The sequence below is a fragment of the Ursus arctos genome, unplaced genomic scaffold (genome assembly GCF_023065955.2).
Source record: "Ursus arctos isolate Adak ecotype North America unplaced genomic scaffold, UrsArc2.0 scaffold_7, whole genome shotgun sequence".
Taxonomy (NCBI): Eukaryota; Metazoa; Chordata; class Mammalia; order Carnivora; family Ursidae; genus Ursus; species Ursus arctos.
The window spans coordinates 15,629,635-15,653,631 of NW_026623089.1; the positions used below are offsets into that span (position 1 = coordinate 15,629,635).

At 42.7% G+C, this 23,997-nt stretch overlaps 1 protein-coding gene across 26 annotated transcripts in view; it reads left to right on the forward strand.

Moving 5' to 3' along the window:
* ABLIM1 (actin binding LIM protein 1) overlaps positions 1-23,997 on the forward strand; it is a 289,882-nt gene that overhangs the window by 220,857 nt on the left and 45,028 nt on the right. For 13 of the 26 annotated variants that reach the window (XR_008958000.1, XR_008957990.1, XR_008957991.1 and 10 more), the window contains exons 7-9: positions 11,054-11,141; positions 14,335-14,393; positions 16,805-16,888. Coding sequence is in view for 3 of the 26 variants with exons in the window: in XM_044382156.3 (XP_044238091.2) it covers positions 11,054-11,141; positions 14,335-14,393; positions 16,805-16,888 (231 nt within the window). In the remaining 23 variants the exon portion in view is untranslated. The remainder of the gene's footprint in view (positions 1-11,053; positions 11,142-14,334; positions 14,394-16,804; positions 16,889-23,997) is intronic. The other 13 variants (XR_008958003.1, XR_008958006.1, XR_008958008.1 and 10 more) reach the window with 1 other exon arrangement.

Below are 23,997 nucleotides of genomic sequence, written 5' to 3' on the forward strand. Positions count from 1 at the left end.
TAATTCAGCCAACACCCAAGGAAATACAACACCAAATCCTCGGGTCACTGGCTGCCCTCTGAACTATGTTGTATTTCCTAATAACTTATGGGAAGAGAATAATGGGATGATGTTAGCCGTGCTGTTTAATCAGTTCTTAGTTTCAAGGAAGTTTGGTACCTGGAGACATGACCTCGCCATTGTCGAATCTGAAAACAACAGCAAAAGCTGCTGGGCCCGCCTTGTAAGGATTTGGGATCACACGGCCCCATACCACAAAGATCGCCTATGTCAAGAGAGAACATTTAGGAGAGTTGGCTTTAAAGGCCTTGGTGTTATTTATAAGGGTTATTTATTTATTAAAGATTTTATTTATTTATTTGACAGAGAAAGACAGCCAGCAAGAGAGGGAACACAAACAGGGGGAGTGGGAGAGGAAGAAGCAGGCTCCCAGCAGAGAAGCCTGATGCGGGGCTCAATCCCAGAACGCCAGGATCACGCCCTGAGCCAAAGGCAGACGCTTAAGGACTGCGCCACCCAGGCACGCTATAGGGGTTTTTTAAAATAACATTTGATCACACTGTTGATAGCTGGGGGCAGGAGGGACAGTGAAAGTAAAATTTTTGTTAAGGATTTAAGAAATTATCTGGTCTTTCTTTAGCATTAGCAAATGGTAAAATATGAAGGCCTTACTTTTGCCCGATAAACTTTTATTTGTATTCTTGGAGAAAGAAAAAGAAGTTGAAAGATGATCCTGTAAAGTCGTGGGAGCCAGGACAGATCTCAAGGGGGGGGGGGCTCCCTTGTTAACTCTGCTGCCGAGGGCGGGGAAGGCTGTAGGGGGTGGTTCTGCAGTTTGGAGTTGGACAGACCTGGATTCAGATGACAGTTCTATCCCTAGCTGAGTAACCTTGGACAATTTCTTGATCTTGCTAACGTTTGATTTCCTCTTCTGTTGAATGGGTGTAACACCTACCCCTCAGTGTTGCAGGGAAGGTCAGATGGGATATGGTTTATGAGGTGCTTAGCACAGTATCTGGAAACAAATAAATAATGAAATTGTAGCCAGGGCACCGAAGTTCATCCATTACCTCTCTTTGGACTGCTGTAATTGTTCAGGGAATGGTGGCTAATTGATTTAGAGATTTTCTGATAAGGGTTTCTAATAGGAATTCGCCAGACGTTAGTAGAGCACTTGCTGTATGGAGAGCAAGAGAGATCCTAGAATTATGGAGGTACAGGTGTGGCCCATGTCTTCAAAGGAATGCATAATCCACAATGAAAGAGAAAAGCTCACCAACTTTGACTGCCATTGCTATCAACTTACCTTTGGTTATTTTTTGTAGTAATCCTACATGGTAGACTTTCTAATGCCAGTTTTTACAGATGAAGAAATGATTCCAGAAAAGTGCCCAAGGCCAGAATGCAGACTTCCAGGTTCTCTTGGTTCCAAAGCCCATCTTGTTCCATTCCGGGTTGCACAGTGGGGTGGGGCGGACGGTCCAGCCATAATAACCAGAGGCAAAAGCAAACACGTGTGACGGTGCAGCACAGAGCTGTGGGGGCACCAGGGCACAGAGGTTCGTTTCAAATGTAGAAATTCACCTTGATTAGTTGCAGATTTATGTTTTGCCTTCAGTGTAGCTATTTGCTCCGCCTTACAATTTGGCAAAATATCCTGGATAGATGTTAATAAAATGTCTCTTCTCAATCATCTGTCTTAACCATCTTTTTGCATCACACCGGAATTATTTTTCTAGTTGCCTAGGATTTGTGAAATGAAAAGCAGTGTAGGTGTTTTGGTGATATTGATCCAAGAGAATCGAATTTGTATCCTAAGATGTGGGATGTTTTCTAGTTCTGAGGCTTAGCTGTATGACCTTGGTCTTGGCGCAGCAAGTCATGTGGTTTCTGAGCCGCAGTTCGATCACCGTAAACAAGAAGAACGACGTCGCCTATTTCAAAGGGTCAGTAAAGAATCCAGGTAAATGTTGTGTGTGAAAGCACACACAGAACCGGCCAGGGAGAGTCCCAGTAGCTACCCTAAGGTGAATGTGGTCCTCCAGGTTTTCAGTTCAACTTCTCATGTGGTCCTGGGCAAGTAACTCAATCTCCCGGTAGTCCAGTTTCTCTTCTTGTACGAAAAAGAATGGTAGTTCCTGTGAAGACAGAGACATAATTATTAGATTAGCAAACTATTTTTTAAAATCCTTTCAAATCTTCAGATAATTGCTAACAATACAATATGCGTATATGTAGCTTTCTATATAGAAAGATACATTTTATTCTGGAAAAAGAATACATATTTTTCAACTTTCTAAAAGAATCTGGATACCCACCCCCCAAAAAGGAGTAAGTGTGTGTATGGCTCTGATGTGTCACTGTGGATAGTGAATACAAGAGTTCCTCCTGTCTTCCCAGTCAGGTCTCCTACCCCCGACCCCACTCTATTCCTCCCCTCCCCTCTCCCCTCCTTTCCCTCCTCTCCTCTCTTTTCTTCTCTTCTCTTTCTCTTTCTCTTTGTGGGGACATATGTTATCATGTCTCTTAGTTCGAAACCTAGGAGTAGTAGTGCTGGGTCACATGGTTTATTTATGTTCAACTTTTTGAGAAACTGCCAGAGGTTTCCAAACTAGCTGTACCACTTTACATTCTCACCAGCAATGGATGAGTGTTTCACTTTCTGCACATCCTCCTCAACACTTGGTATGGTCAATCTTTTTAATTATAGCCTCTGAAGCCAGTGTGTAGTGGTATTTCATTGTGGTTTTCATTTTATTTCCCTCATGACTAAGGGTGTTTAAAATATTTCCATGTGCTTATTCAGCATGCATATATCTTCTTTTGTGAAGTGTTTATTTAAATCTTTTGCCCATTTTTCTTCTATTGAGTTGCTTGGCCTCTTATTTTGAATTGTAATCGGTTTTTATATATTCTGGATACTAGTCCTTTTTTAGATACGACTTGCAGAAATGTCTTCCTATCTGTGACTCATCTTTCTATTTTCTTAATGTTGTCTTTTGAAGAGAAAAAGATTTTAATCTTTTTTTTTTAAAGATTTTATTTATTTATTTGACAGAGATAGAGACAGCCAGCGAGAGAGGGAACACAAGCAGGGGGAGTGGGAGAGGAAGAAGCAGGCTCATAGCAGAGGAGCCTGATGTGGGGCTTGATCCCAGAACGCCGGGATCACGCCCTGAGCCGAAGGCAGACGCTTAACGACTGCGCCACCCAGGTGCCCCAAAAAATTTTAATCTTGATGACAGCCAAATTATCAATTTTTTTCTTTTATGAGTTATGTTTTTGTAGAATAAGAAATAGTAAACCAAAATCACAAAGATTTTCTTTGATGTTCTTGTCTAGAAGTTTTATAGTTTTAGCTTTTATATTTAGGTCCATGATCCATTTTAAGTTCATTTTTCATTTATGGTGTGAGGTAGGGGTTTGATTGTATATCTAACTGTCCCATCCTCATTTGTTGGAAAGACTATCCCCTCCCTATCAAATTGCCTTGGCACTTTACTTAAAATCAACTAACCGTGAATGTGGAGGTTTATTTTGGAATTCTCTCTTCTATTCCATTGAACTATATGTCTATCCCAATGCCAGTCCATGCTGTCTTGATAACTTCTAGCTTTATAGAAACTTTTGAAATCAGATAGTTTAAGTCCTCTGACTTTATCCTATTTTAAAAAGTTTTTTGACTTTTCTAGGTCCTTTGTGTTGCCACATATGTTTCAGGATCTGCTTTTCAATCCCTACAAATAATCCAGCTTGGAATTTTGGTAGAGATTGCACTGAATTTATAGATCAATTTAAAGAGACTGCTTAGGTCCTGGAGGAATGCACACATTTACAGATAACATTTATTTTGCACTATTAAGTTGTAAAGACTGCTTTAAAGTTTTTGCACTTAATTCCTTGGAAGGAGATGAGAAAGCAGTAACCATCTGCAAAAATGTAATATGCATTTACACTGGGATGTTACCACTTTTTTCCTTCTTATCCCTCATTAAAAGAAGGGAGTTGAGGGGCACCTTGGTGGCTCAGTTCGTTAAGCAGCCAACTTTTGATTTCAGCTCAGGTCATATCTCAGGGACCTGGGATCGAGTCCTGCATCGGGCTCCCTGCTCACTGGGGAGTCTAGTTGAGGATTCTCTCTCCCTCTCCCTCTACCCATCCCCAAAACTCTCCCCCCCAATCTCATAAATAAATATTATTTAAAAATATAAGGGAGTTGATGCTCTTTTATATTTCGAGCAGCTGGTCAAAGGGAACCAGATCATTGGAAGGCAGTGGTGTATTTCTCTCTGCTCTATTTTGTGCCTCTTCACTGGGGAAGATGAGCTGCCGCCCCTCCCTCTGACACAGCACACATGTTTGGAGCGGCGGTTGCAGCTGGGGTTGGGTGGTTAAGGCTGTCTGGCTGAAGGATGTTCTCATCTGTGTGGGTTGGCTTTGTACAGACTTGTGTACAGCCCTCTGGGCTTCATGAACGCTGCCTGGGCAAACTGATTCACTCACCTTTGCCCAGGATACAGACTTTGGGCCAGGCACACCCTCATTATCCAGCCTGTTCAGGATCCTGCATTAGAGAAAAAATAAATAAAACTCTCCGGGAATAGGTGAGTGTTCAACTTGGAGATCAAGCCAGTCCAGTCTCATTGGAAACCACTCCCACTTCAAGGAAAAAACAGCAAACATAAAGAAGGCTGAGTCAGCCCCCACACTGCCTTTCTGCATGAGTAAAACAGGGAACTTACGTGATTCTGCCTCTCCCTTCCTACCCATGCACCTGCCGTGTAAGCAACAGGTCCTTGTTACTCTCTTTGGCCTCCTCGTCTACTCTCAGGTTTAGGGTTTGGAGACCACCCAGACTGGTGTTTCCCTAGTTATGATGATTTGTGTACTCATTTAGGTGCTTATAATAAAACAAAGAAAGAAGCTGATTTCTGGGCCCCACCTTAAGGCCATTGAACCCATTTTTGAAAGGATCTTGGGTGTTGCTTATGCTCAGTAACGTTAGAAAAGTCCTGATCTAGGTCAACACACTTATCTCCAAGTGTCTGCATGTCCTTCAGCTAAAGTCACCATCAACCAGAGCTGCGTTTGCAAGAGTCTTGGGGACAGGAAAGCAATTTGTTTATTCCTTTGGGTATTCTGAGCAAATCATCTCTGAATCAAGTTGGAACTTACAAAAAAAACCCAAAAAACCTGCAACCTAAACCTTGAGAATTTAACTTCCTCGTATAGAAATGACTACATTCAATTTTCTCTCAGTGTTATACCCTTGGCTTTTCTCAAGGGTCTATATGAGAAAGAACTATTTGAACATTGTCAATCAGCAGCAAAATTAGTGTGGGAGATAATTTTCCATTCCAGAGCCAAGGTCTGTCTATGAGAATTGTTTTGGTGCTTTTAGAGGGTAGGCCTGGCTCTACTTTTTGGAAGCACTGGGGTCTCTAAGTAAATTGTCCACTTTGAGTGTTAGTTTCTTTGTTTCAGTCTAAGACTGTAAAACAGCACCTACATCATAGGAATGTTGTGAGGCCAGACACGTAAAGTCTTGATACAATGCCTGGCACAGAGCCAGACCCTATGGACGTTTAGCCTACAGTAACGGTTATTAATTTAGAACAGGAAACCTTGTCTCTCTAGTGACAATTATATGTGGCCATTTTTTCACACAGTGAGACTTTTAGTGGCCCGTTTTCCCTTTTGTCCTCATCTGCTGAGAAACTCAGATCACAACAGGTTTGCCTGAGTTTGGAGTCTTGATATTTTCTTTTCCTCTAAGGTTTTTGTCCAGTTGTTTATAGATCATGACCTTCTCTGATAAGAATCTGCGAGTCTTTTTTTTCGAAGCAGGTAGGACAGTAGTTTTAAGTGTCTGAAGGCTCATCTCAAGGGCTGTCTTCCACATTTCCTGGGCTCATGTTAGGAGTAGGGCAGGAAAAAGAGGGTAAAGAAAAACTGAAAAGCACAGTGGGTCATCCAGGAGCTAAGCAGATTATCAGGCAAACAGATTATCTGTCCAGGGATGGGTTCTGTAATTACAGTTCTCTTTTGCTACTCCCAGTGGGCTGTTAGAGTCGGCACAGGGCTCAGGGCATCCAGAAATCCCCCTGGGTGTAAGACACTGTAGACTCGTTGCTTAAACCCCATTCCCTGCCATCAGGAATTTCCTTTCTCTGGAAAGGAATTGCTTTTCAGTTAACACTGCTGTGTGAACTTGTAGAGGTATGGGATTTCACACAGAATCATAGAATTTTACAGCTGAATGGGACTTGAAATTGTCTAATCCAGCCCTTTGCTTTTTACAGATGGGGGCCTGGGGGCTTGGAGAGGTTAAGTAGTGGCATCGTTGAGGTCTCATGGGTAACACATTAAGGAATGGCACCCAGTCTCTTGATTACAACTATGGTAGTCCTTTCCCAGGGGACCCCCTCATCCACAAGGAGTTCAGAATTATCTGCTCTGCTAGACGGTGGATTTTACACACACAAAAAAAATTGGTGTGTTAAACTAAATCCTGCCTTATAGTAAATGGTATTACTCCAGATGGTATTCTAGTCTGTATGCTGAAGTTCCTACTCCAATTTAGACATTAACCAAATAGTAATAATTACCAAGAGTCTGACATAATCAGCACTATTAAAGGCAAGCAATTTTTTGCACTTTGAATGTGTAGGCAGGTGCTCTATAAAACTCAGCTAAATAAGCAAATTGTTTACTTTCCATAGAGTTTAATGCTAGCCAGAATGTAGACTTCTAACGTGTGCATTTTGAATACGTGAAAAAGAAGAAAATAGGTTGTAATTTTTTTACATAGCAGGGTAGAAAGCTGGGTGGAGAATAGCAATTGCGGAGCTCTGGGGAACCCCAGCGGTGCATCTGGTCCCACGGGCCCAGGCACAGCTGGGGTGGCAGGGCGTGGCTTGGGGCCAGGTACCTCCTAGTCACCGTCACTTATGAAGTCACCTGTCACAGCAAAGCCCACACTGTGCTTTAAAAGTCTGTAATCAGTAACCTCTCTCCACAATGAATTGTATGTTTATCGTCTATTATGTAGGCACTAGTCTTCCATTTTGCTCATGATCTGAAATACTTTTCCTTCTATAAATGACTGCAGTGTGGATGATTTTGATTCAGCTATGTCCATGTTGGGGGGTAGTTTGCATATGAGCCCATGTCTGTGTTCAGCTCTGATCCCTTTTCCTGGCCCTGTGCATAGGGCTTGACTGTGAACCGTCATGGGTACCAGCGTATGAAGAAATGAAAGAGAGGAGGTGGCTCTCACATGCAAAGCAGAGGCTCTCTTGTCCTTGAGCGCCGACCGTGTGGTCCCCCGGGCCCGCACTGCTACAAAAACAGACTTTTGAATGGCTGCGAAATGGCCTCTGATTCTAGCTCCCTGAGTTAGTTGACGTGTTCGACACTGTGAGATGAGCGAGCGTATGGGTCAAGACCGATGGCCGTGGGTTATGATGGTATTGTTTCTTAGCACTGTTTTTGCTAATGGTTTCTAGACCACAGCCCTGCTGCTTGGGGCCTTGGCGTATCTTCCATCCACCTTGTATGACAGTTCATGTCACACAGTTATTACTCTCCTGTGCCTGTCCTTGGGAAAGAACGGGCACTGAGGGGGCCTTTTACCAGCATCCCAACCTGCACTGACAAGCCTTCTCTTTGTGAATGGCCCAGGGACCACCTCTGTTCAGAGGGTTACTGTTAATTGTTGTTTCTGTTATTATTATTATTACCGTTATTATTATATGTACTAGTGTGCCACCCCGTTGTCAAAATATCGTATGATCATTCATCCTAATCACATCACTGTGAGATAATTATAGCAGCGGAGTGCTTATGTTAGAGAGACTGCCCCCTTCACAAGACCACATGGTGCTGAAACTGGATTTGAATCCAGTCAGACCTACCCCAGTGTCTCCACACTTTGAGCTAGTACTTTATGTGACTACATTATAGGCGTTTTTCTGCATGATTGTTTCTCTTGGCAGCGTTAGTTTGAACTCTTTCCATGTAAGTTTATTTCATTCTTTTAATGGCTACATATGATTCAATATTTTATTTAACTACTTTCTCATTTAGGTTATTTAGGTTGCTTTCTGTTGTTTTGTTCTTTGCTGTTATAAATAACGTTGAAGATCCTTAATACATATACTCAGCACAGGTATGAGAGTTTCTGTAGGATAGCTTCTTAGCAATGGAATCAGGCATCAGAGTATGTGCATATTAAATTTGTATAAATATTGTCAAAGCTGCCTTCCAAAAAGAATTTTGCTCACCAACAGTGTGTGCGAATGCCTTTTTCCTCACATGAGTCTTCTCTTTCTCTTTGCCAGTTTGGTGAAGAAAAAAAAAATTTTTTTTTCTAAATTGTGTTTCCCCGATTCCTGGTGGAGTTGAGCTAGTTCTTTATTTGTTGGGTCGTCCGCATGACCTCTGGAAATTGCTTTTTGCCCATATTGCCACTTACTTTTTACTAGAGATACTTTTTATGTGTTCCGGATAATCATCTTTGTGTGACATGCATGGCAAGTATTTTTTCTGTGTTACTCTTCCTTTAACAGTTTTACATCTAGACATTTCTATGTGTGTGCGCAGTCATTACCAGTCTTTAATATTTCTAGATTTTGCCTTGCTTAGGAAAGCATTCCTACCCCAAGTATACTAAATTATCACCTATATATCCTTCTAATATTTCTACATTTTTATTTCTATATTTAGCTCTATAACTCTCTAGAATTCTTTTTTTGTAGGTTATGAATTAAGAATCTAGCTTTACATTTCTCTGTGTGGAATATCCATTGTTCTTGCCATTAGTGGAATAATACATTTTGCAACTCTTTGGAAATGCCGCGTTTATCATAGACTAAATTCTCTTGTGTATAACTGTGCAACTGGCTTTTCCGAGTTACCTGTTTCACCAGTTTATTTTCTATTCCTGTACCAGTATTGAAGCACTTTAATTATTTGAGCCTTAGAATAACTTTTTATGTCCGGAAGGGAAAATCCCCCTTCATTGATGCTCTGTTTTTCAAAAAATGTCTGTATTTTCGTGCATTTTTTTCTTCCCTGTGAACTTACAGAATCAGGTCGTCAAGGTCTATAGACGAAATCCCTATGAGTATGGTGATTGGAATGCATTGCATTAATAGGTTCATTTTAGATAAATTGACATCTTTAAATATTTAGTTTTCTCATCCAAAAGTATTATATGCCTGTTAGCCTTTTATGTCCATCAGTTAAATCCAATAGTTTTATGTAGATCTTGCATTGAAGGGTTTGTTTGTTGCTACTAGAAACAGAGTCCTGTTTTCCCATTATACTGACTGAATTTGTATTGCTAGTCAGTAGGAAAGCTATGGCGTTTTATATGTTTCTCTTTTATCTAGCTATTTGAACTCTTTCAGTAGTGACCTGCATGTTTATTTCTTCTTGCCTTATCACACTGGCTAGGACTAAAACAATGTAGAAAGACTTTGGTGCGAGTGTAAGTCATTGTCTTGGTGCCGTCTTTGTTGAGAATGCACCTAATGTTGCCTCACTAGATAGGACAGATAGTGTTTCAGTTTGAAGATCTACCTTCCTGCTTCCAGTTTACTGAGGAGTGTGCTTTTCACAGTAGACTACACAGACTTCCAGTCAAGATGCCTTAATTCTTTCACTTACATTTTCCTCGAGAATCCAGAGGTTGGCCTAACTGGCTGGGAACTCTCATCATTAGCATCCCAGCTGAACTAGAGTGGTCTGGAACTCTGACTTCTTTCTCCTTTCACTCACATTTGACCCTGGCTGGCCGAAGGGAAGGAGCTACTTTGTGTAACATTTCTTATGCTTCCTTCATCCCCCTGGGAAAAAAAATAAATAAATAATAGTGTGTGAACCAAAACAAGAGCACCACTTCTAGAATTTTCTGATTGGCACCCATTGAACAGATTTCATTCCTGGCTTCTATTTTGAAATAACTTCAATTTTCTTCCACTTGATTGTCTTGAGTAACCAACCACCATCTCACACTGTGGTTGCTAAGTGGCTTTTGTACTTTCTACTGGAGGGTGTGAGAAAGGAATCACTACCCGACCTCTGATTTCCTCTTGAGATTTCATGCAAGCACAGGGGGGCAGCTACTTCTAACTCTGGGCTCTCAGTACTGCCTTGCACATGGTTCATGCGAAAGACATACTTCACACTTGGTTGATAAAATGGTTTTGTTGCAGAGCATATTTGATAATTTTCAGGTGGTGAAGATTTTTTGATAAGCTATAAATGAAAGATTTTATTTTGTCAGGCATGCATTTGGAGCATGACTCTAATGTGGCTTGGCACCTGTCTAGAGAATTGTCCCTGTGTCCAGTGACATTTTGCTTTGGGAAAGTCAGCACCTGCTGTGATGGCATCTGTCCTATTTAGGAATGTGAAATGCTCATGAATAATGCAAGGCCACTTCAATAAAATGCCTTCTTCAGAAAACACTTAATATAAGACTTGGGCAAAAGACTGGTATAAGCAACATAGAAGAGAATTTGGGGTCCTCTTAATTTGAAAGCTGTGGATGATGTCCTTTACTATGGTTTTTCCCAGCTTGATGTAAGCTAGATAGATTTTATTATTTTTAGACAGTTTAGCTAAGAAAGCAAGAACCTGGTTTTTATTGTTTTAGAACAAACCAGTATGAGTCTCACATCAATTTGGATGTTAGTGTTTTGGGGGTGTGGTGTTTTGGAGATGGAGTGGACTCATCTCAGGCACATGTTGTGTAACTGGCAACCATCCAAGAGCGACCACGCCAAGAGAGAGATGAATGCCAGAAACCCCGAGAAGCAAGGCAGCTCCATCATCCAGGCATCAGGATCTGGTCTTTGAGCCCCTTCCAGTTCTAATGGGGTCAGCTTCCGCTTCCAGGGCTGTTGGTATAGGACGTTAGGTCACCTGGACAATTATTTTTCCTGCCTCAGCTGTTTCTCTTTGCCTCCAAATCCCCGAGTCCAGAGAAGAGGCTGGGAGCTGTGACGAGGTGTGAACTAAATAGTCCCTACCTCTTCTCTTGCAGGCGGGTGACAAACATTACCACCCCAGCTGTGCACGATGCAGCAGATGCAACCAGATGTTCACAGAAGGAGAGGAAATGTATCTTCAAGGTAAGGTGGACTCAGGAATTCAATAAGGTCTTCCTGCCTGGGTAAAGAAAACCTGGCTTTGTTTGTTTGTTTTCAGAGAAGGAGGCATTTCATTAGCGTCAAGGCTCCCCAGATCCAAAATGAACGTGGCCAAAAGTTACCTCATCAGTTAGTATTAATCAGCCAAGCAGTGGACATGCTGGCAGTGAGCCCCCTAGGTCTGTTTAACAAAGTGTGTTGCTTCTGGAATGAACGAATAGGACCTGATCTTTGGTGCTATGGAGGTGAAAATCAGCATCATCTCCTCCCAACCTTCCCCAGGAGGTTTGGGAAACAAGACAAAAGAGAAAAAGCATTTCTAGATGCTACTTTGCTCCTTTCACTATCCTGCGAGAAGGATTTTTTGATGCCTCCAGCCTGCTCTTATGCAGGCTTTCAGGAAGAAGAAAACCTCGTATTCGTTGAATTGCAGCATAGATGTATTTCATCCCGTTAAGATGATATAGCTCTCATATTGAAAGAAAGAGAGACAGCGAGAGAGTAAGAGAGAACATACCCAGAGTCCCTGAAAGAGAAATGGAGAAGTTTGTGGTGGCAAAGAAGTACTCATTACCAGAGGGCCATCAGATTTGGGGGGTGGGGGCAGAAGGAGAGAATCTTAAGCAGGCTTGATGCCCAACTTGGGGCTTGATCTCACAATGCTGAGGTTATGACCTAAGCCGAAATCAAGAGTTGGATCCTTAACTGACTGAGCCACCCAGGCGCCCCCAGATTTTTTTCTAATTAAAAATCATTTTGAGAAATTTTCCCAGTGTACAACCATGACTAGTTTTTATTTCCCCTAAAATGCTGAAATTTCTCAGCGAGAAGCTTAGGGGAGGATTCTCTTCCAGTCAAACAGCACCATCTGCACAAACATTTTACTATTTTTAGCTGGAGAAAGAGTCATTAAATCGACAAGGGCTTATCAGTAAAATTAGCGAGAACCGTGAGAGCTCGTGCTCGTTCAGTTTGGTAATTACCAGGTCTCATCTGCCTTCGCATTCATTTCTTTGTCTCTCTGCACTTAACACTACGTGTATTTTTAATGAATGGTTTTCTTTGCTCCCTGTTTTGTTTTTATATAACGAAGAAAATCTACAGAAATGATTCTTGAACATTAAAGCAAAGCCTTATCTACTCTCCTCCGAAAAATGCTAGCTATGTGAGAAATTGACAACCCAAATATCCCTTAGTTTTAATGATCACTCTGGAAAATTCTGATGAAAAAAGCCACTGAATTTTAAAGGGCCCAATAAAGGCAAGTGACAGGCTCCCAAACCTATGGTCTCATGTGGACTTGATATGACATTTCTCCAAGGGCAGGCTGTGAATCTGCGTAGCCATAGGCAGGTGTCACTTTGCATTTTCAGCATGGAGCAGATTTATTCTCTAGTTGGTCTCCAGGCTTTGTTTTAGATTTTAGTGTGTCGATCATAGCACTCAAAAACAAAGACACAAGAGTGCGTCTCGACCCGGTGTCTGCTAGGAACTGAGACTCAAAGGCTCTGGGGGCAACTCTGCACGTTCACATGGTTCTGGAACCGGAATAGAGAGTCATTTCAAGCTGTGCGCAAATAACAGCACAGTCATACTACAAATAAACAACTCCCCGTTAGGATGGGCTATACTCAGAATTCCAGGGATTGTTGTAGATGTCTTCTGGAGCTGGGCTTCGGCGCTTTGCCTGCCTTCTTGACACATCCTTGAAGAATGAGTAGTTCATCTTCCTCAGCATCTGATATTCTCCCCGAGCCACATTCCTTGTGTGTCTGACCTCTGGAGAACAGTGTGACACTGTCTGCAAACCCAGGGCTTTGGCCAAGGGCTCCCACTCAATAGAACCTTCACAGTGAATGCTGCCCCGGGACACCCCCGCCCCCCGACCCTTGGCTCTTAAGAGGATTTCCTGCACTTTGTAGCCTCAGAGTAAACGCTAATATCTGTCTGGTTTGTTTTTCATTTTCCTTTTTTATTGTTTTTGGCTCTGGGTTAAGCAAGATAGGAATGATTGTTAAATAGGGATTAAAGTATTCTGATATAAAAGGTATTATCCTTGTCATGAATACTTTTTTAGCTATTTTAGCTCAGTGGTATAAAATAATTCAAGAGTTACTTTAATTTGGTGACTTTTCAAGTACACACAGATGGTTGCTTAAAGAGGTAAAGATTGAACAGTGATGTGTGGGAAAGTCTGATACTCATACCGAGACTTACTAAATTTATATCATTTACTCGCTGCTTCCAACTTACTAACTTTATTTGCTCAAGTCTTATCCAGTGTTCCTTCAGCTCTTCTGCCTGTAACCGCATTTGAATGTATCCTTGCGTGAATATAGGACTTACGTACAGGTTTTACCCACAGCTGTGTAAATGGCATATAGATCTAGGCATGCAAAATCGTATCAGCGGGTTTGGATTCTTACAAGAGCTTTCTATGGGATATAAGTGTTTTGCTTAGTTCTGTGAAGCGGACACCATTCCAGGGAAGGGCTTCATACTCAGAGAAGGTGAGGCATTGACTCAGGGACAGAAAGTGACACTTTAGTTATTTCACTCATTTGAGAGTGGAGACTTTGTTGTTGTTGTTAAGTAAAAGGTTAAACGTTAAAGGAAACTTCTGCATTTGTAGCATAACTTTCAGCCTTTCTGCTAGTTGGCTTGATTTTCCATATCTTTGTGGATGACTGTGTGTAATTGGATCAACAAAAAGTTCAGTGAGTTTTGCTTCTGGATACAGACTGTCTGGTTTGACTCTATTTCCCTCATCTGTATTGCTTGGTTATTTTGATGTTCTACAAACATGGTTTATGGCTTCTATTTAAATTAAATACAGCTTGTAGTAAGCACACAGACATGACTTTTAAAGGATAATAATATGGTCCCAAACAACAGCAACAGCACTCAATCAAGAACTAAACATCTCTTGCGTCATAACGCTCTTGTGCCCGTTAGTGGTCTCTGTGGTCTATAATTATGACTTTACTAGAGCAAGCTCAGACTGGATGAGGAAAACTCACCTGGAGGTTAGAGTTGTCATAATTTACTTGGGCCCAGGGCTCTAAAACTCCCCTCTGATAGAGAAGGGTATGATCTGTTCTCAGAAGTTCTGCCTAATAGGACTATGGCTTCTTTCCATTTCCTTTAACTCTTTGCGGGTATCATGTCTTTCCAGGTTCCACCGTTTGGCATCCCGACTGTAAGCAATCTACCAAGACCGAGGAAAAGCTGCGGGTAAGGAAACAATTACAGCTGTGATGCCAGGTGCATTTGCTGGCCGCCTGTGTCATCGCCACTAATTCTCGGGGCTGGAGTTTGAGGGAAATGACTTTTTCATGGCTTTTTTTATTCTTAAGAGCAGATCGAGTTGTAAGACCATTTGGTCAGGGCGGAAGGTTCCCCTCCCTCTAATGTTAAACTGATTGTGGTTTTTGTTCCCAATGCTTGTGTTGGAGAAAGTAAGCCTTGCCTTACTAGTCAGGTTCATAGGAAAGCATACAAGGGAACAGTCAAAACATACAGATGGGAAAAAATGATTCATCAAGTTCTAGGTCCAACATCTGGTGACCTCACCAGACTTTTTTGTACTTAGTCTATAATGTACCACCCCATCCAAACTCTACATCCATGGTACATTTTACTGACCTTTTAAATTTGAATTCACCGAGTAGCCTCTGTCTCCAGAAGCTGATGGTTTGTCAGATAAAACCTTTGGGGGAAACAATGATGAGCCCAGAAGTGTCACTGTGACTAAGCGTCCTGGTCACTTAACTCTTAGCTAACATCAAAATGTTTCAGTAACTGTCCTTGAACACTAAGCACTCAGGCAAAAGGATAGACCCTCTTCACCTCTCACTTCTAAAACCTTCTCCTGGTGTTATTCAACCCTGACAACACCTCCAGATGACTCTGTTTTATGTATTTCCGAAGCAAAGAGCTGTACACGCTTATAAGTACCATTATCTGTATCCTCTTCAGATGTCCTTAGTTTTTCCGTTGGACTGTGAAATATTTTCTGAGCAATAATCATTCTGGATCCCAGTCCATAGTCTCTCGGTTTGGCTGACTTAGTGGTACGCTTGGAAAAACTATAGTTTTAATGTGTTCCACTTGGCATCTCAGGGAAAAGAATGGCCTGAATTTATGTTGGAAGCCAAACTGTAGAGTGTGGTATGAGAGCTTCTTAAACGGCCATTAGTAGGTGTGAGCAGTTGTGCACTGTAACCCCATTGGCATCATACTTTTATGGAAAAGGAAAAAAAAAAACCTTATTCTCAGAATAATGGACTAAAAACAAAAAAAGTAATTTGTCCACCAATTTCAGGATGGTTTTGGTCTCTATTTCAGCATAACAGCTTCACCTTGAGCATGTGTGTATAGCCCTCAAGGCCCAGCCACCAGGCAGGTGCACACTGGAACAGTCACCCGCGTTGGGCACCAGCATGTGAGATTTTGGAGGAACTATGGGTGCTTTGGAAATGAACTATCTTTATAAAATCCTCGAGCCTTAGAGATAGTAGTTATTGTCATTTTATCATAAGAATGTAAAATTCATAGCATAGCTTGGGGATGCTGCCCAGAAACCACCCAAGTAGCTAGTGGCTTATAGTATCTCTACAGTGTTGCTTTCAGTGTTTTGAATAATTGTGTTCACTTCATCCCTGATGAAGTTTTTTAGGAGATGAGGAGAAGAATGCTAATGAGACCAGACTGCATGAAATGTATGTCTTTTCTCTGTAAGGATTGCTTGAGTTTGCAGATAGTGTGACTAAAATGGTATTTAAAAAAGAAAGAAAAAAAACCACTCTTGATTGCATCTTGATAGAACTCTCTGGAAAAGCTTGTGAAAGCAACCAGTGAAATACTTGTACTCTTTCTGGCCAAGAAGAGCTGTTAGCTTTTCTTCCTTTAGTAAAGTTTTCCAGAAAATTCCAGAACTTTTCTCCTAAAGCCAACATTCAACCACTTGGGAGGTCAGGCCAGCCCTCAGCTTGCTCACCTTTGGGAAGCCCAGTAGTGCGTAGGGTGGAGCACTCCGGAGGGGAAGAGGTTCCAGTGTGTCCTGAGTGTGGTATGTGCTGACGTTGGTGGGGCTTAAAGGGGAATCGATTTTTGAATAAGGGAATAAACGTTATGCTCTCTTAAGGGTGTGTCTACAGATCATAGACCTAAAGCCAAGACTTCCAAGCCTTTCACGGGATATCACATCAGTGCAGTTACCATAGCAAAATGAAAATGTTTTAAGAATCTTTCTGCAACCCCACCGAGTAATCCACAGTCTTGGTATTTAAGAACTCACAGACCATTTGTGATGATAGATTCTTAAGGACATCTCTCACTGGCTTCCCTGGCTTCTTACTCTTCATATATAAAAATGTCTAAGCCGAAATAAGTGGAAGGGAATCATGGGGGGTTAGAATGTAGGTAAATAAACTGTAACTTGAATACCAGTAAATATGCTTCTACATGTGGGCGCTCAAACACACGCACACACACACACACACCAACTTTATATAAAGCGATGACCATTGACAGTTACTATCAAATTCATTTTCCCAAAGGTTTTGTTTTGTTTTGTTGTATAGTGTTTCTAAATTGAGAATATTTCTTTGTTCATTCTTCCCTTTTTTCATGTTTTATGGCAGCTGCCAAACACGCATCGTTCTTCATCCGATTTCTTTTATCCCAAAAGTCTGATTCGACGCACAGGCCGGTCTCCGTCTCTGCAGGTTGGCGCTGTGTCTAGGCTGAGGCTTCGAGCCGCTGTCCGTCCTGGCCCCAGGCTTCTGTCGCTTATCCTCCTCATGCTGCTTTTCCCACATAACTTCTCTGGCTCCTGCAGAGGCAGACGCTTTTTCTCACCCCACAGAGTGCGTCTCACCTTCTGATTCTGGCTGTTTTCTTTTCTGGGTATTGTTTCCATGTATAGTACTGGCTAAAGTGTTACCTTCATTCAAGCGAGCACATTAGAAGCTCCCCTTTTGGTCCTGTATTTACACGTTGGTTCATTGAACAAGTATTTGCCAGGCACCCAGCTATAGTGAGTGCTAGGCTGGATACTCTAGACCTAGACCAGCAGGGAAGACAGATAAATAATAGAGAAATAATTATAAAGTGGTGTAGAAACGTATCACATAGCTCCGGGAACGTTGGATGAGAGAAAGGATCTCGGGGCACTTCCCGGGGAAAGTGGCCTTTGAGTTGAACTGTGGAGGTCCATTGAGATGAGCACACGTGGAGATGACGAGAAAGGGGTGGGGTTGGTGAGCAGAAGAGCCGCAGCATGGAGCCAGGGGACACAGTGCTTGGGGAGGGAGTGGTTCGGCTCAAGAAAGCAATAGTGAGAAAGGAAATGAGAGCCAGGCACTACTTTGCAGAGGCCAGGGGATTGAAATATACTCTCATGTGCCCTCCCTAAGAATCCCGTGAGGTAGTTGTCCTTGCCCCCATTTTACAGGTGGAGAGACTGAGATCCATCACAGTTAAGTAATTTCCCCAGAGCTAGCCCACCGGTAAGTGGAGGAGCGAAGCTTGGAAGCCAGGTCTCTGAGTCCCTGACTCGTGCTCTTTCCACTACACCACAGGGAAACTTAGGAAGACAGAGGGGAGCACTGCATACTGGCTAAGTCTGATGTGTTTGAGAAAGAGAGCAGCATGACCTGTAGGACTGTCCAGAAGCCAGGAGAGGCCTCAGCCAGCTCTCCAGATGAGCAGTGAAGCAGGAGATTGGGCTCCCGGCGCAGACTTGACCTTTTTCAGGAGTCTCTGAGAATCAGTTGAAACCTGTTAAATTATAATAACTTTCCACAGTCCTATCTTGGCCCAGAGGAAACCCATTCTTTTTTAGCTCTGCTCACAATTCGAGATTACAACATGACACTGTAGTCTGGGCTCTGTGCGTGCACCTTTTGTCTGTGCCGGCCAGGACAGCGCCAAGGCTGTGGACAGTTGCTGAGTGTACTTTTATTACAACTTTACCTTCTTTCTTTAAATGGTTTGGAAGAGAGTTGGAGGTATATACATTTAGAGCAGAAAGAAACCTTTTAGACATCAACCCCCGAAGTTTCTTCATCTATAGAATGAGGTCAGCCCACGGCGCTCCCCAGGCATCCGCGGCAAGACTTAATTGCAGATTCCAGGCCTTGGGTGCGTTGTGTTGGCCCAAGATACTGGGTTACACTCCCAACTTATATTTGTCATTATGATCTTCATTCTGTCCCAAAGCTCTTTCAGCTCCAGTGGTGGAGTTTTCACATGCAGTGAAATTATAGTCTGGCGAATCCAGTGGAACAGCCAAAGATGGTCCCCACTGCAAATGAGTGTTGCTCAGAATTCAGACCTCTATTCGGCAAGAAGTTGCTTTTTCGATAGTTTTTGGGTCCTTTTCCCGAAAGTATACTTTATAACTCAAATAGTATTCTCTTTTGTTAGCCTGAGGCTATAGCCAACTGATGCATTTTCCTGACTTGAACAAAAACACCGTCATCAAGTGTGAGATTCTTTGGTTTGGTCCAGACCCTTAAGTTTAAAAGATGGAGAGCCTCTCCTTTAAAAGGAAAGAGAGCTCTGTTTTTAATAACACTGTCTTCCTATCCTGGTTCAGAAGGGACATCTGATTCCCATTATCCAGCCGTAAATATCAACGAAGTCAACCTCCGCTCCATCACAGAAAGTTGTAAACAGCTTGGGACCTGGCAGAGAAACAGGCCATTTGACAAGGTCTCCCTTCACCCATTGGCCATTGAGGAACCGCTCTCTGGAACTTTTAAGAAGCCTGGAAACGCCAAGGCAATTCTCAAGTCACACAGATATGTTGATCATTCAGATGCTTTACATCAGCCGCTCATTTCACCAGATAATATGAAACCCTTTTAGTTATTAGGCAAACCAGCTGTACTCGCAGGGACATTCAGCCCTCTGTGCCCCAGAAGTAAGCCCTGGTTTTGTCGTGGAGGAAACTGATAGGAGGAAAGTCATTTTTTTATTTATATTCTGCAGTTTGCTCCTTTTTTCCTCAGGCTGAGATACAGGTAAAAGAAAATGATGAAGTAGAATTACCTAAGAAAAACATATTCCGTTTTACTTGCTTGGAAAAGTTTTATATGAATAGTGAATTTTGCCTGTAGGTAAAACTCAGTACTGAACATTTGAAATTTCTGCTGTGATTCATTATAGACAAAGCAGATGATATTCCCAGGACCAAGTTTGTTACAATCCACAGTGGGTCATTTGCTGTGTTCTAAAAAGGAGCTTCTCTGATGTGCCTTTGGAGGCTAAAAGCATGAATGGGCAGCCATACAAAATGGGCATGAGATTTTTTTTTCTTTTGAAACTAACAGTCACCGTAATAACGTATGTGTTTGCAAACCTATAATATACCAAACATATACCGTGTGTATATTTTTAAAGAGCTGACTAGAGGCTTTGTGTATGTCTCGAACAAGGAGATAATGTTGATTATTGTTTTATTAACATCACTACAATACATACCGCTTTATTCTAGGCTTTCACTTTTTTGAATACTTTTTTCTTTTTGGTGTGTTTTTATCATTCATCAGGATGTATAGGGGTTAAGATTTATACTGGAAAGACATTGAGGCTTTTGGCCAGAGTAAAGGCTGATGACATTTGTGAAACTCTCCAGAGAAGGGACAGTGTGCCCATGAGCCCCTCCTGCTTCCTCTGAAACATAAAACTCCTAAGGAGTTAATTTCACCCTTTCTTGACTTAGCAGTGAACGTGCAATGTATGCAGATTTTAAAAGTCTTCCTTCTTCTGCAGCTATTATCACCACCTTGTCTAGTGAACTTCAACAAAAACCCAAGGCAGGTACTGTCAGTCTCAGCAGCACTTTCCTATAAGGTGTCGATCACCTTATGTGGGTAGTTGTCCCCTAGGGGTTCATCAGCTTTTTCCCATCTGGTTGCCAGTTGCCTGTAGTTCTCTCCCTTCTTAGAGCATGGCTTTGGAGGAATGCAGATTAGATGGGTAGTTGTCGCACCCCTGCTCCTGCTGAAAGGGGGGAGGGTGGGGGCAGCAGAGTGCTCTCCGGCAATCCCGGCCAAGAAGGGACCCCATGTGCCCAGTGGCCCATAGTGAAAGTAAATGGAAAACGTGATTTCTCTGCTTATTCACCAGGCAGAGCTCTGGTAAGTGTTTTAATGGTCAGTATCTGAAGAAGGATGAGCGCTGTGGGGAAGCATGAAAAGATGTCTTCAGTGTAATTCTCACTTTGTGACTGTGCCTTCTGGATGGGAGGACAGATGGACCAAGTCAAGGCGTAGAGGAAGACTCAGCTGTAAGGTAGTTAGAGGGCTTTCCAAAGATCTCATGCAGAAAACAAAGAGATGTGTATTTTCAAGCAACTACCGTACGTGATCAAATGTCATTTTTTCTCTTTCTTCTTGAAACGAACTACTCGTCTTCGGTGAGACTTCTCCTTGTTGATTTTTTTTTTTTTTTGAGAGAAATAAAAAACCTTTTTGAAATCAGAAGTGGGTATATGAACATGTGCTGGGGAAATAAATGTAGGTCACATGGATCCCTGGATGAGGGAGTGAGCGAGGACAACCACGTGCAATAGAAGGTTCTTCGTGAAGCTCCTTTCCTCCTGTTGCCAAAATAAGGTTTAAACTCTTTGCCTAATTGTATTAGCAAAATACTTTGAGAGATCACAGCCAGTCTGTAATTCTTTCTGTATCTACTGTGCCTTCTCCACCCTTGCCCTAGGGTTAGGGTTAGGGTTGGGGTTGCCCTGCCGGGTTTTTTGTTTTGTTTTGTTTTGTTTTTGTTTTTTGGCCAAAGATGGCACTAAAAAATAGAACTGAATTTTCCAACTGTGCTTTCAAGTTGGGTTTTTCCATAAGGCATGAGGGAAAGGGGCTTAAAGGAAAATAAGTAAATTGCATCTGCTTCTAATAACAGATCCTGGTTCCTTTCTCTGTAGAACAGAAGTGGGCATACCTTTGAGGATAAATATTAGAACTTATCTTCATTTATAATACAACTGACCCTTGAACAATTTGAATTGTGTGGGTCCACTCATATACTTTTTTCTCATAAATACACTGCAGTACTATAAATCTATTTTTCTTCCTTAGAATTTCTTAATTACATTTCTTTTCTCTCACTTTCTTATAAGAATATTATGTGATACATACAACATACAAAATATGTGTTATTCAACTATTTATGTTATCAGTAAGGCTTCCAGTTCAACTGTAGGGTAATGGTAATTGAGTTTTGGGGGGAGTCACAAGTTACGTGTGGATTTTCTACTGCACAGCGGGTCAATGTTTCTCACCTTGGCATTGTACAAGGGTCAACTGTATAAGCAAGAGAGTAATTTTGTTCATCCTAACTCTCATAGAGGCTCACAAAGGCTGCTGACCCATTGGGTTATTGAACTGAATTAGTAATTACTGGGGCAGTGTTGTTAAGTTGGATATCAGAATGGGTTGAAACCGTAATGTAGGTTAAATAATTGCATATAACGATCAGATGTGAATCGTCTGTAAAACATTGTTCTAGCCCAGCAAGGTGACACTAGAGTTAAGTTCATGGTAAAGAAGAAAGTCAGTGGGATTTGAAAGACGGAAAGCATGGCAGTTAAGTTGTTGCTTTTCAGGTTAAGTGAGTTTCAGCTGGAGTGGATTTGAGCTGCTGTATTGGACGACGGCTGTGTGCCTCTTGAAGCATCTTGGCCATCAGAAACCCTCAGCAAGTTATTTATTAATGGGGCGGATGCAGCCAGAAGAATAAAAGGATTTCTTTTAATAGTAAACTTGTTCATTTAGAATTCCATGTTTTTAAAATCCTAGATATTTCGAATTGAAATGTAAAATTCCAAATACTTGAGAGTAAAATACCCAAACTAATAGTTGAGTTTTAAGAAGTAATCTTATTATCTTCGTGAAGAAGGGACCTCTGACCTCCACAGGGTGAGCACACACACTTCCGGAGCCGCTGGGACTGTGGCAGAAAAGCAAGCCATCTGTGCGTGGTGTTCGAGCTTGAGCGGGGGGAGGAGGCAGCGCCCCAGGAGCCGTTTCGGCAGTGAGTCAGGCCTGTGCAGGGTCTTTGCCATCCCACGTGGGAAGGGCATAGACTAGCAAAGCCGGGACCTAAGCAGGAAGTCACCGTCTCGGGCGGATACAGAGTCACTTCACAGGGCTCTCGAAAAGGGGAAGGGCATTAGGCAATCTGACTGCTGCCCCATGGGCTGTGATAAATGACTTCACGTATCTGAGGTCTGCTGGGAAGGCATGCCAGTGCGGTAGCTGTAGAGAATTCTAAGGACGTCTCGTCCAGGGAGCTTGCGTCTGAAAGGACTCCTCTGCCGTGAAGAGCAAAACAGAGGCAGTGCCCTCCTTCACTCTGTGAGATTAACAGACGAAGAAAGCCAGTCTAAGGTCCAGCGTCTGGAAAAATGCTGCAAATGGGTAGGCACCCTGTGCGAGGCAAGGTGCTTGAAGCCTTATCGGTGTTGTTTTCTTTGTCCCTATGAACTAGGTGTCAGTGCCCTCTGCTCCATTCTAGAAATGAGAAGTTGAAACTCAAAAAAGGGAGAGAGACAGCAAGAGAGAAAAAGAAAAGCTCATAGAACGTCACGCAACTAGGAGAACTAGGATTTGAACTAAATCACTTGACTCCAAATCTGGCCTTCTAACCCCCCCCTCTATTATACGACACAGAGTTGTGTGTTATCCCACTGTTTCATTTTAGACAGGAACACAGAACAAAGAAGGGCCATTGTAAGAAATAAGCAAGGATGTAACTCAACCCATAAGCAAGATGCCTACGGAAGTAGATTTTAAGTAAGGTTAGGAGACCAGCACGAAGCAAAAGCAAGGAACAGTAAATGCAGTGCAACAAAGAGCAATTTCTGAGTCTCTGAGAGACATCTTGAGCATTTCCCAGCTGAATGGTCTGCAGATGCTCCCGGCGGACTGATCTCTCCGCGAGAGCCAGAGCATCGTCGGATTTGGTGACCAGCTGATGTGACTTTGAACACAGTCTGACTATAAAAATCCAAAATATTTATTCTGGAATCAGAGAACCTGGGGCAGGTGTATGCAAAATGGAGGTGGTTCAGATCTGAAAACCTTGAAGAACGAAATGGGACTTGACAAGATCTCGGATCGTCGGATAACTGTTAGCGCCCTTAGCTCTGCCGTAGCTGTGCTGTGCGTGAGCCAAACTGGAAGCTTCGGAGCGAGCCTGTGGGACTCACAGATCCTCCTGTGTGGTGAAGAAGGAGGGTAGAGGGGGCCTGAATGGAAACAGGCTGGTTCAGCCCAGGGACCTTTTCCTTCCATGGAGTTCCTCATTCCTGGAAGAGAGCATGACAGACCCGGTCCCGGGCACGTGTTCCCGTGGCTCTCCAGCTACGTTCCGATCCGCATGCGCAGCACACGAGGGACCAGAATACCTCAAAGCCATCCGCAGCTGCATCATTACAGGCAAGGCGGAAAGTATCCCAGACCGTATCGGGCAAAAATAGGATGAGTGACAGGGGAGAGACCCCAGGGCTCGGCGTGTTCTCTGGCTCTTCACACGATGTCCTAGCTGCCTGTAATGAAAACAGGGCTTCGTCATAGCAACGTCCGCACCTGAAGACGTCTGCCTGTCCTGCACCCCCTCTCGGACCGCACCCCACCACGGAGCCACGCAGGCTTCTCCTGGAGCTTTGAACACTCTTTCCTGCTAGTTGATCTCAAATGTTTTCTTCTGTTTTCACCTCATCTGCCCCATCGCCATGTTGACGAGAGAGAGATGGTCACGTGTACCTTACGCTATGGGGGAGATTTTAGAGCAGGGCTAAGAGCCTGGGCTGCAG